A 12,338-nucleotide genomic window follows, 5' to 3' on the forward strand; every position below is an offset into this window, starting at 1 on the left:
TATATATATAGTTTTGGTATATAATCATATAACCTTTATTAGCACTGTGTATATGTGCGTGTGTTTTTTGCAGGTGCAGTGGATGGAAGAGCGTTTAAAGACTTCAGATATCCAGTCGAGTGATTCAGAGCTGCAGCTTTTCAGGCGCTGTCAAAATCTTCAAGCGGAACTGAAGGAGAAAGATGAGCTTATTGACACCCTAGAGCAGCAGCTGGAGGAACAGGTCAGTCATACCTGCATCAGGATACAAAAACTCCTATTTAAATCCATTAAAAAGAAAAATGTGATCCATTACGTTTTACACCTTCAGAAACAGAACCGCATCCAAGATGCCAAGACAGTGGAAGAAAAAGCAGCTAAGATCAAAGAATGGGTCATGCGGAAGTTGAATGAAGTATGTTCATGCTCTTTGTATATATTTGTGTTTTAGAAATATACAAATATGTGGGGGATTGTGTGAATGTTTGGGATCACAGTCATCATTCTTGTAGTTTGAAATAGAGAATGCCTCTCTGAGAGAGATCAACCAACAACAGGAAAATGAGATACAAGACCTAAGAAGACAACTGCAAGGTAATCATGCATGTGATCAAATAGTAGGTTAAATCATGGCTATGTTCAAAATAACATTCTACCATAATAATCCTGCTAGTTCTGCAGTATGTACAGTGTTGACAAGGTTTTTTTTTTTTTGTCAATGATATTGAAGATTAAACTGAGAGAACATTTATCCACATTTTTATCAACTCTGACTAACACAAACAAACTATAAAAGTATGTAGCATGCAAATTGTGTAGTATTGAGTAGAGGACACTTCATGGAATCCTTTATTTTTTAATATATATATATATATATATATATATATATATATATATATATATGTCATCTTCATTTATATAGCGCTTTTAACAATGTAGATTGTTTCAAAGCAGCTTTACAGAGAGAAACGTATAATTTAAGATAACAGAGATTGTTTTGGCTTTATAGCGGTTCTTTTCGGCCGCTAAGATGACACCATTCTCTCTACACAGACTTTAACGCGAACCTGTGATAAACGCTGAAGGCATTCACATGCGCATTAAGAATTGGTTCTATAGTTATGTGCGTTTGAATATATGTGCACAGGTTTGTAATTACCTACAAACCAAGCCTAAACAAAGTACTGGTCTTTCCTTATAAATTTTGTTACAGAATTTTATTTTATTTTGTCACTTCTTGGTAGGTATGCAAAACTAATTTTCCCGACAACGCTTTATCTGTAGAGTGGTAAAGGGATCCTCCATAGGGAGAGACTAGTTGGCACTTCAGCACTGCGTTGTCATCGGGTCCAGGCGAAGGTCCTTCATCAGATCTGGATACGGCCTGGATCCGGCAGGCTGCGGGAAAACCTCGGGATGAACAAAGACACTAAAATTAGCGTAGATGCCATTCTTCTCATGATGTAACGAGTACATCAGGATTTATGGGAAGTGTTCCCGGTTCCAGCTGACCTAATCTATGCAGCCTAACATTGAATTATAGAAGTCTATAATGTATTATGTGAAAGCTAGGTCAAAGAGATGTGTTTTTAGTCTAGCTTTGAACTGACAGAGTGTGTCTGCTTCACGGACAATGTTAGGAAGACTGTTCCAAAGTTTTGGTGCTAAATAGGAGAAGGATCTACCGCCAGCAGTCGATTTTGATAGTCTAGGTATTATTAACTGGCCAGAATTTTGAGATCGCAATAGACGTGAAGGACTATAATGCGTTAAGAGCTCGCTTAAGTACTGTGGAGCTAAACCATTTAGTGCTTTGTAAGTGATCAGCAATATTTTAAAATGTATACGATGTTTTATAGGGAGCCAGTGCAGTGTTGACAGAACCGGGCTAATATGGTCATACTTCCTGGTTCTGGTAAGAACTCGAGCTGCTGCGTTTTGGACCAGCTGTAGTTTGTTTATTAAGCGTGCAGGGCAACCACCCAGTAGAGCATTACAATAATCTAGCCTTGAGGTCATGAACGCATGAACTAATTGTTCCGCATTTGTCAAAGAGAGCATATGGCGTAATTTAGATATATTTTTAAGATGGAAAAATGCGGTTTTACAGATACTAGACACGTGACTTTCAAATAAAAGATTGGTATCAAAGAGCACACCCAGGTTCCTAACCGACGACGAAGACTTAACAAAGCAGCCATCAAGTGTTAGACAGTATTCTAGGTTATTACGAGTGGGAGTTTTTTGTCCAATAATTAGAATCTCTGTTTTTTCAGAATTTAGTAGTAGGAAATTACGAGTCGTCCAATTTTTTAAATCAGCGCATTCTGTTAATTTTGTGAATTGGTAAGTTTCGTTAGGTTTTGAAGAAATATACAGCTGAGTATCGTCAGCATAACAGTGAAAGCCAATTCCATGTTTCCTAATGATATCTCCTAATGGTAGCATGTACAGAGTGAACAGCAACAGTCCTAGTACTGAGCCTTGTGGTACGCCACAATATATATATATATATATATTCAGAAAAAAATATTTTTTAAACTGTTAAGTGTCATGGTTTTGTGTTGTTTTAGTCATGGAGCAGACTTTGGGCTCTGGTGGCCCAGTCCAGCCCAGTGTGGGTGAGGCCCAGCGTCTCAGCAGTCTGACTTTTGGCTGTTTCCAAAACAGAGGGAAGATCCCACAGGTACTTACAGGCCCAGAACCGTCCCAGAAGAGCATCGACACCCTGCCGGATCGTGACCACACACACATGGATTGCAGGAGACCCCCTAATGGTCAGAAGACTGATATGATATCTTCAGTTGTTTGACTTTTGACTCTATCTATGAGTTTGATAGAGATGTAACAGGGCTGGGAAGAAATTATTACAAAATAAAATTGATCAAAAGTGGCATTAAAGATATTTCCCAGCAATCAATTTTGCGTTTAAAAGACATCTAATAGCCGTTCAAACACAGCCCTGACGTACACCTATAGTAAGTGTTTATATGCTGGCTATTTTAGACTGGTACGGGTCGTGCCACTATGAAGTAGCCCAGTACCTGCGTGACTCATCATAGACTTAAACACAATGTTCAGTGTTACAATGTTCTTCCGCAAGGTGCATGTAGTTCTGTTTATTAACCGCTAGAGCAAAACTGGTGTTAATAATTAATCTGATGTTATAGAATGATATTAGAATGACTTCTGAAGCATCATGTGACACTGGATATTCGAGTAATGGATGACATTTTAAAATAAATTACAATTATTTTATTTCACAATATTTCTGTTTTTAATGTATTTTTTATTCAAAAAATGCATTATTGGTGAGTATAAGAGACTCCATAAAACAACATTTGAACAGTATATAACATTTAATAAAAATAAAAAAATCAAATGGAAAAATCTCATTTTGATCACCCAGTTTTAATTGTCCCTACAAAACATCTAGAAAAGGACAGTTTCTCAAAACGTATTTCCTAATCTGGAAATTCAAAAATGTTTAAACTAAGCAGCATGACAGCATAACAGTGTGATTCACAGTAATCGCAGTAACATTGTGATTCATGTTTTTGATTCAGAAGAACCAGCTCATAAGAGTCATTTGCTCAGGAATCATACTGCACTGGTTGCGATGACTGCATTTTGATTCACTAAAATAACTGCTCAAATGAGTCATGTTTGGTAATGAGTCTGATTCAGTGAAATGGATGGCTTGACAATAGTTTGCAAAATATTTACTATTTGTATTCATGTATTTACCAAGTCTGTGTGTTTGGTCCAATCCAGATTCTGGAATAAAACAAAACCGCCCAGAAACAGAGTGTGTTGGCCGTTGCTCTAAGGGGGGATCTGAAGACGAGGGTGAGCGGGACAGTCTCGGAGGAGTCTCCTCTATCCTGTCCAGCGCTGCCTCTGAGGTAGAGAGGAGTCTGTTTGGAGGTTTGCAATTCAGCCGACCCACAAGTGAGACATACCACACCGCCTCTGACGACAGCAGCTCGCTGTTTGATGATGACATGCAGCGTGTGGACTGCACCAGACTTTGTCTCCCCGGCACCAAGAACGCTTCAAAGAAAGATGCTGAAGATGGATCCTCAGATGAGTTAAATAAGCGCTTCCAGTCGCAATGTCTGGATTCTTCGTCCTCCTCCAGTGACACAAACACCTCCAGTCCAGTCCTAACTCCAGCTCTCACACCAAAGCGGCCCACCCCGTCTCAGGACACCCAAGACACCCCAGCTTCCCCCAAACAGCCCCGATTGCGCAATCCAAATGCATTTAATGTTAGTTTGGCATTGGCTAAGAAGCATATGAGTCAGCCTCCATTGTACAGTGAAGCCGCCCACGGGCGGACTCGAAATGCTATCAGCATGCTACGTCCCCTGCGGCCTCAAGAAACTGACATGGACCAAGATCCAAAGATGGAGACTGGTGAAAGAGAACATACTGATGTGCCTTCAGCTGAAATGCCACCTAAGGAACCCGAAACACCCGACGCCTCTGCAGCTGTTCCCGGGAGTAAACCCCCGACCCCTCCACTGCACAGGCTGCCCTCTTGGGTGAGTCCTGGAACTAATACTTGAACTAATATGAATTGCTGTTGTTTTAGTTTATGTGCTAAACCTGTGTTTTCATGTATCTGCAGGAGAGCAGAATATACGCTGTGGCAAAATCAGGAATTCGTCTGTCAGAGACGTCATGTACAGATGAAGCTAATAAAGGTGTGTTTTAGATTGTTTTTTTTTGTATTTGCGTTTTTTTCCTCTTCCATCCAGCTGCCCTTCATTCATCTCTCTTTATTTTATATCTTCATTATCATTCACGTGCATTTCGTTCATGTTATTTTCTGTCCATGGACATGTTTCCTATTTCCAGGGTTCAACTTCAAAGTTACATTGTTGGGTAAACTTCTATATTGGCGAACGTAAACTACAACAAATTTTTGCATTGCCATTTGCTCTAACAGCAAAAGAAAAAAATACATGATAATGCTTGTATAACTTTACAAAAGAGGAAACAAATATTGAGAGATTGATTATGTTGGTCAGAAGAGAGAAAGATGTTTAATTTGCCATCATTCCCTTAGCTATTGTATTAGAAAAATTATACTTTACAATAAAGAATAGCAAAGCTATTTTAAGACAGTTTATTCTTTTTTTTTTTTTTTCATTGTGACTGTATTTTTATCGCAATTAAGTACATTTCCTCCAAGATTCCTTTTACCAAAATGCAAATAATATATTTTTTTATTAATTTAAAAATTAGCATAAATTAAATTCACTTGACAAATTTGTTACTATTTAAAGAAAAACATTGTTGCATCACATTATAATTTATTTTTATTTTTTCATTATGGGCTTACAATTGAAATTGAAAGGAATTTAAATATTAAATTAATAATTTAAAAAAATGTTACATTTAAAAAAATCTTAAAAATAGTTCAAATAGAAATGTTCTTGACAAATTTCCCAGAGATTCACCCAAATTCCCATGTTGAAACAATATTCTTATTTACTTGTATAAACCCTTTGATTTTAAAATCTGTAGTTTTAAGTTATGGTCATAGAATGATGTTTGGCCAATGATTGTTGCATAGAAATGTAAATATTAGTCCAAGGCCAGCAAAGTAATCAAGGAACATTTCTTACTTGCCTAAATCATATTGTGCATTTACTGACAGCTAGTGATGTCCTATCCTCCTCTTCCAGACTCCTCCCACTCATCCTCATGCCCCGCATACATGCTGTACACATCCCTCATCTACAGGAACACAAATACACCCGTCTTCACCTCAGTGAAAGGGGTAGGGACCTGTGTGTGTCTTTATCTGTCTGTTGGAGTGTGTGGCTGTCTCACTGTAAGACTGTGATGCTCAGCAGTGTTCCTTGTAGAAATTGTTTTTGCAAAGGAGTCTGCATTTCTATCAGTAATAGAAGCAAATCTTTTAATTATGTTGAATGCCACATTTGTTTTTACTCTCATAGAAGGCGACTTTGTTATGCAACATTCAGTTATCTGAGGAGTCGTGTAGTTCTGAGGAGGACAGTTCGGAGGAGTGTCAGTCTAACTCTGGAGAGGAGGAAAACTGTCAGACCTCTGGATCAGAGTCACACAAGAGCAGCAGCCGAGGAAGCCCTCGATCACTTAAGAGAGGTACACGCATTATGCAGCAGTTCTTAAAGATCAGGGTTGGTAACCAAGCACCTGCAGGTTTGAACCTTGCAAGTATCAATCCATGAGTTATCCCCATTGTACCTTTGAGCAAGACCTTCAATCACAGCTACCCAGTGGGTCTGTCCTCGTAATAAATACACTGGAACATTGCTCTAAAATATGTATTCTTTATGAGTGCAGTCTCTACAAAATTATGTTTAAAAATCCTCATCTGATGATTATGAAGGACTGGAGCATTCATGGGAAAATCTATTAAATTCTTTGGTCACAACAAATTTCTAAATTATTCCTATGATTTCTTTGAAAACAGACAGAATTATAGAATCCAGTCATGGAATTTGGAATTTACTGCATAATATTAAATGTTTTGATTAATGAATCAAAAGTAGGGCTCTAAAAAATAACCAAATTGTAATTGTGATATAGACTAGTGTCTGAATATTAAACCAGAAAAAGACTGCTGTTTCATTATGAAGTCTGCATGTTGCACGTGTCTCAGAGTAAATAAGACTACGCATACTCAAGGACGTCTGATGCTCATGGTGTCTTCAGCGTCTGTTGTCTTACTATATGAGGACACTCCACATGAACTCCAGATCTGCTCTGAGAGTTCACTTCATTTCACCATTTCATTTGATCGTCAAATACAACAGAAACTCAAAGGTCTTCAACTACAAACTGCCAACATTTTAATTTGAAGAAATTTTACAGAAATAAATGACTTGGCCAATTTACTAAGTACAGTATTTACATTATATGGACAAAAGTATTGGGACACCTGACCATTACACCAACAGGGACTTTAACGGCATCGCATTCTAATTACATAGGGCCAGATTTACTAAACAGGGCAAATCAGTATGAGAGCGCAATTCCAAAATAGCGCAGATGGGAGTGGAGACTTCTGCGCGTGATCTACTGACAACGCACAAATTAAAGAACTCAGACACAGCCAGATCATTTTCAAAATGACTTTCATAATGAATTTACCCATAGCAGAGCAAATTAGCGTCTAGTTTAAGACATGCTTTCTTGGGTGTCAAATAATGGCGCAAATACCAGTCAATGAACTAGCACAAACCGCAAATCTTAGTAAATCACCTTGCATGGTTCATTTAAATACTCTCCTTCCATAAATTTTGCGTCTGAAAGGGAAACTCAAGGTCAGCTGCAAAAATAACCCCCTTCTACCCCCTTCTACACCTGAACTCACTAATTAAAAGAATGTATCCCAATTCTTTTGTCCATTTAAGCTGCATTCCAATTCAGAGGCTGCATCCTTCGAAGGCCGCATTCAAAAGCTTATGCATCACTGCCGTGCAATGAAGACAGATGGATCCTTCGCAACCTTGCCTACCCCACAATTAATTGAATTCACAACAGAATATCAAAATAAGACATTATTATATACAGAAATGGACCATGGTGAACATATTTAGAACATATTTTAGATGATTAGCATATTTAGTTTTTGAACCCCGTTTTGTTTTCAGACAGTTTAATATAACTTTCAAAAAAGTCCAATACAAACGTAACTGCCACTCATCAACGGTAGCTGTCACAGTTGCTAGGCGACAAGAACAATCCTCTGTAGGCTAGACCGTCCCATTTGACAATGCTTGTTATGACCTTCATGGCCTTCGAAGGTGTGGCCTATGAATTGGGATGCAGCTATAGTGTCCATTAGTTGTTGTTTTTTTGTTGTTGTTTTTTTATAATTTTATTATTTACATATAATTATATTAATACTTTATTTATATAATAATTATTACATTATTATTATTACATTATTATTATTGTTGTTGTTATTATTATTATTATATAAAATTACTTTTTATTATAAAATTAGTATTATTACTAATTCATACCATTTATGATAAAACATTATAAAACACCCTTTGTTGTGCAGCAATTTATTTGACAATTTTTTATATATATATTTTTTTAAAGGAATTGTTATATTTTTATTTAATTACATTTAAAAAAAATATATATTTTAAAGGTTTATGAATTAAATTGATTTTACTTGCTTTTTGCTTTAAAAATTGGCCCATTAAAAAAGATTTTATAGTGCTTAACAGACAAACACACCTTAAAGGTGCTGTATGTAACTTTTTCACTCTACTAAAGCATAAAAAATACCATAATATGTTTGCATATATGAGGAAACATGCGAAGTTCACATACTCGTTTCTCTGAAAAACACTTGTGCGTTTCCAGGCTGGAATGTTTGTTATTGTTTTGGTCTGAGACTGCACGTTGCCAGTTTTCATTGTCCATTGCTCTCGTTCCTGTTGCGAGTGCTCAAACTGGCAACCCGTGTTATTCTTACATACTGCACCTTTAATGAATGTGTTGTGTTTTGCTTAGCTGTGTCATTATCTTCTATGACATCTGAGTGCGACTATGCCATACCTCCTGATGCTTACTCCACTGATACGGATTGCTCTGAACCTGAAAACAAACTACCAAAGACCTGCTCCTCCAACAGTGACAACGGCAAGAGTGTAAGACACATGTACACATGCACACATTTGTGCTTTTCAGTGAGTCACGCCTGAGAGACCAAATGAGAATGTGTTGTATCTCAGGAGTCTATGGAGAAGTCTGGGTACCTTCTCAAGATGGTAAAGACATGGAAGAAAGCATGGAAGAGGCACTGGTTTGTTCTGAAGGATGGGGAGCTTCTCTACTACAAATCACCAGTCAGTTTAAATGGCTTGTGTATCTCTTACTTCTTTAAATTTGTTTGTTGTCCTACTTTATTATCTTGGTTTGCTTTTACTGTTTCTTTATTTCTTTCACAATTATTGTACGTTTTTTTTAACGTTTTTATTGTACGTTCAATTATCTAAACACTTTTTAGTTGATGCTATATAATTAGCTTAAAATATAACTATATGCTAACTATATATTAGGTTAACTGACTGACCCAATAACCACAATATGGTGGTCAAGCTACAAACATACTTTGTTTCCTGAGATTCTTTGATTTTGTTTCATAGAGTGACGTCATCCATAAGCCCCAAGGCCAGATAGATCTGAACGCATGTAGCACTATAGCACGTGGTGATGGGAAACAGATGCTTCAGGTAAAGTGTGTGTGTCAGAGAGAGAGAGAGAGTTTGTTCATACATCTCAGATATAGGAGCATGTTATTTCACATGACTGTCCATGTTGATGTTGTGTCCCCTCAGGTGGTGACAGGTAAAAGTGTGTGTAATCTGAAAGCAGATTCCCCGAACCTCCTGGAGGAGTGGCTGAGGGTTCTGCAGAGCGTCCTGAGGATCAAAGCTGCTAGTCCGCTCTTCACACACCCAGACGTACGGCCCATTATGAAAGGACACCTGACGAAGGTATTCTGTAGGAAAGAAAAATCATTTGTATTATACACTGTCACATGTATGTTCTGTTTTTGATTCAGTTTTCATTGTGTTCACTGTGTTAGTGAGCTAGCAGTTAGTTTGTTAATTGGTTCAGTTTCCCTCCATTCCCTGCCTGTTTGTTTCTATGGTTACAGATTGATTTGAGTCCTCAGTTCGGGTGTGTTTCGTTAATTTTCTCGTTAGCTCCTTTGTTTGCCCTTGTACTTAAGAACTAACACACTTTGTGTTAGTTCCTTGTTGTGCATTGTTGGATGTCAGTGTGTTCATAGTTGTTTGGTAGGGGCTGTTTATATGACACCATTTTCAACTAAAAACTGTCTATGCGTTTCGGCCATTTGTTTACACGACAACGGCATTTTGGGTGCCTGAAAATGCAAAGTTTTAAAAACGGGTTTCAAAGTGCAAGTTTTTGAAAACGGTCTCCATGTAAGCAACAAAAACGCAAATCTCTGAAGACAATGACATCATGCACATGCGTATTAAGTGTTCAGTCTATAGTGTTTCATCGCCATCTAACGGCCTGGAAGCAGAATACAGGGGTTTTAGTCGTTTTCGCAGATCTATGTGAATGGGGATCGTTTTGACAATGATGTCGTCTGTACGTGGAAAACTCAAAGGAAAAACGTCTCTGTTTTAAGCTTATTGTTGTCGTGTAAACATACCCTTACTTATTCTCCTGGTTATTGTTTTGAATCTTAGATTAAAGATTTATTTTGAGTATCTCCGTCGTGCACTTAATTCAGCCACCGACAGTGACTCACATGTTTTTAAAGAAAGCTACATTTTCAGTAGTTTCCATTACTCCAGTCTTCAGTGTCATGTTCCTTCAGAAATCATTCTAATATGCTGATTTGGTGCTCAAGAAACATTTCCTATTATGTTGAATGGTCATTATTTTCTGCTTCATGTTTTTGTGGAAACTGTGAAACATTTTTTCAGGAATCTTTGATTACTGAGTTCAAAAGAACAGAATTTATATGAAATAGTAATATTTTGTAACATAGCAAATGTATATACTGTCACTATTGATCAATTTAATGAATCCTTCCTGAATAAAAGTATTTTTTTTTGTTTAAAAGTTGTAGCCGTTTATAACTTGTTTGCTGTGTGTTATATGTTGTCTCTGACTCTTTAAGGTGAAACATGGCTACTCGAAGCATGTGTGGTGTGTGCTTTTTGGGAAGATTCTCTATTACTTCAGAAGTCAAGATGACAAGGTCTTTTGTCTCCTTAAATCAGAGTCATCTTGCACAAGACATTTGTATGTGTGCATGCACTAATGTTGTATTTCCCTACCAAGTTTCCCCTAGGTCAGATCAAACTGTGGGAGGCTTGTGTGGAGGAAGTGCATAAGTCATGTGACTTAGCTGAAGTCTCTGCTCAGTATACCCTGTCCATTCAGTCAATCAGCCAGGGCCTGACATACCTGCTCATCGACTCACCTCATGAGAAGGTACAGTGGGAAAGCCATACTGAATTATACTTAAATACAACCGCAAATACATTTTGCACATCCCTTGAGAAAGGGAAGTGCACTTAATTTTATTGGATGTGCACTTGTATATTTAAGAAATATTTACATGCACATAATCTAATATTAATGAAATAAAAATGTACAGTAAGTGTACTTAAAGAGAGTATTTTCTAAACTACACAATAGAAGTAATGCTGCGTTCCATTTACCTGGGAAAAGGGATGTTGGAGCTTTGAATGTCATCACACGCGAGTTCACCTTGTTCCTGTACAAAGGTCAGAAAACTAAGATGGATAGTGGGAGCATAATCAATGACATAGGATTGGTGCTTGGCGACAAAACTGGCTTGGTGCTTTGAAAAACCAGCGGAGCGGGAAGGACATCACAAAGTTCTGGAATATCTAAACAGCGTGAGGTAATTGGCAAGGAAGAAGGTTGCTCAAGGGCAGAAACAAGGACGGGAGCTGGCTCTGTGTCGCTCAAGTCAATCAGCCACTCCAGGCTGTCCAATTCCACCAAACTCCCTCTGGGACAGACATGGGACCGGCTCACACACCTGGTCAGACTGGCGGGAATAGGCTCTGGCTCAGCGTCTGCAGTCGGCTCTGGTTCTGGCTCTTTGGTTGGTAATGGCTATGACTCTAGGTAGATGATTGGCGATATCAGGATGGTGGGAGTTGACTAGGATGGCTGTAGCTGTGTGGCGATGTTGTCCTCCACCTCACCGATGGAAAATGATGAGCCACACGGCCACATCACAGTGTCCAGATCCTTTGCCAGGGTCAAGCTGGAACCTCTCGCTGACATCCAACGACCGATGTTCTCGCCAAGCCCACTCCATAAACAGACCATCGTAGAACAATCTTCCAATGATGTCAGGTTGCAGTGTTCCAGGAGTTCCTCCACATATGCTTCAATCTCCATGCCATTCTGGAAAATAGAACACAGATTCTGGTTTCTGGTCTGAGAAAAACTGCTGCCAGATCCATTTTTAATGTATTTCTGTCATGTTGGTTGCAGCAAAGATGAGTTTGAGCAGGATCTAGTTGTAGCAGTAACTAACAGGCACACTCTAGGAAAGCAGAGCTGTGTTCGAAATTGCTCCATATACTTCCATTCACTATTCCCTACATTACTCCACTAATATAGTCCACTTGAAGGAGTAACTGAAAATGAGTGTGCAAATTCGGAAACTGAGGGCTGCCACTTTTGCATAGTTTGTGCTTGCTGTTTAATAATCATTTGAAACTTATCAAACTGGCAGTTACAGTAGTAAAGAAAAGATTTATCTTTAACTCTGTCATGGAAACTAGCATGTATAAACCTTAATTAAACTA

General features: G+C 38.2%; 1 protein-coding gene across 2 annotated transcripts in view; it reads left to right on the forward strand.

The window, feature by feature from the left end:
- Positions 1 to 12,338, forward strand: part of plekhh2 (pleckstrin homology domain containing, family H (with MyTH4 domain) member 2) — a 44,181-nt gene that overhangs the window by 19,968 nt on the left and 11,875 nt on the right. For both annotated transcript variants that reach the window (XR_014029037.1, XM_081350547.1), the window contains exons 4-17: positions 74 to 223; positions 311 to 394; positions 492 to 573; positions 2,553 to 2,756; positions 3,754 to 4,526; positions 4,613 to 4,688; positions 5,676 to 5,770; positions 5,952 to 6,120; positions 8,512 to 8,648; positions 8,733 to 8,846; positions 9,147 to 9,233; positions 9,339 to 9,497; positions 10,664 to 10,744; positions 10,828 to 10,980. Coding sequence is in view for 1 of the 2 variants with exons in the window: in XM_081350547.1 (XP_081206673.1) it covers positions 74 to 223; positions 311 to 394; positions 492 to 573; positions 2,553 to 2,756; positions 3,754 to 4,526; positions 4,613 to 4,688; positions 5,676 to 5,770; positions 5,952 to 6,120; positions 8,512 to 8,648; positions 8,733 to 8,846; positions 9,147 to 9,233; positions 9,339 to 9,497; positions 10,664 to 10,744; positions 10,828 to 10,980 (2,364 nt within the window). In the remaining variant the exon portion in view is untranslated. The remainder of the gene's footprint in view (positions 1 to 73; positions 224 to 310; positions 395 to 491; positions 574 to 2,552; positions 2,757 to 3,753; positions 4,527 to 4,612; positions 4,689 to 5,675; positions 5,771 to 5,951; positions 6,121 to 8,511; positions 8,649 to 8,732; positions 8,847 to 9,146; positions 9,234 to 9,338; positions 9,498 to 10,663; positions 10,745 to 10,827; positions 10,981 to 12,338) is intronic.

This window comes from Scardinius erythrophthalmus (genome assembly GCF_964197995.2).
Source record: "Scardinius erythrophthalmus genome assembly, chromosome: 21".
Classification (NCBI taxonomy): domain Eukaryota; kingdom Metazoa; phylum Chordata; class Actinopteri; order Cypriniformes; family Leuciscidae; genus Scardinius; species Scardinius erythrophthalmus.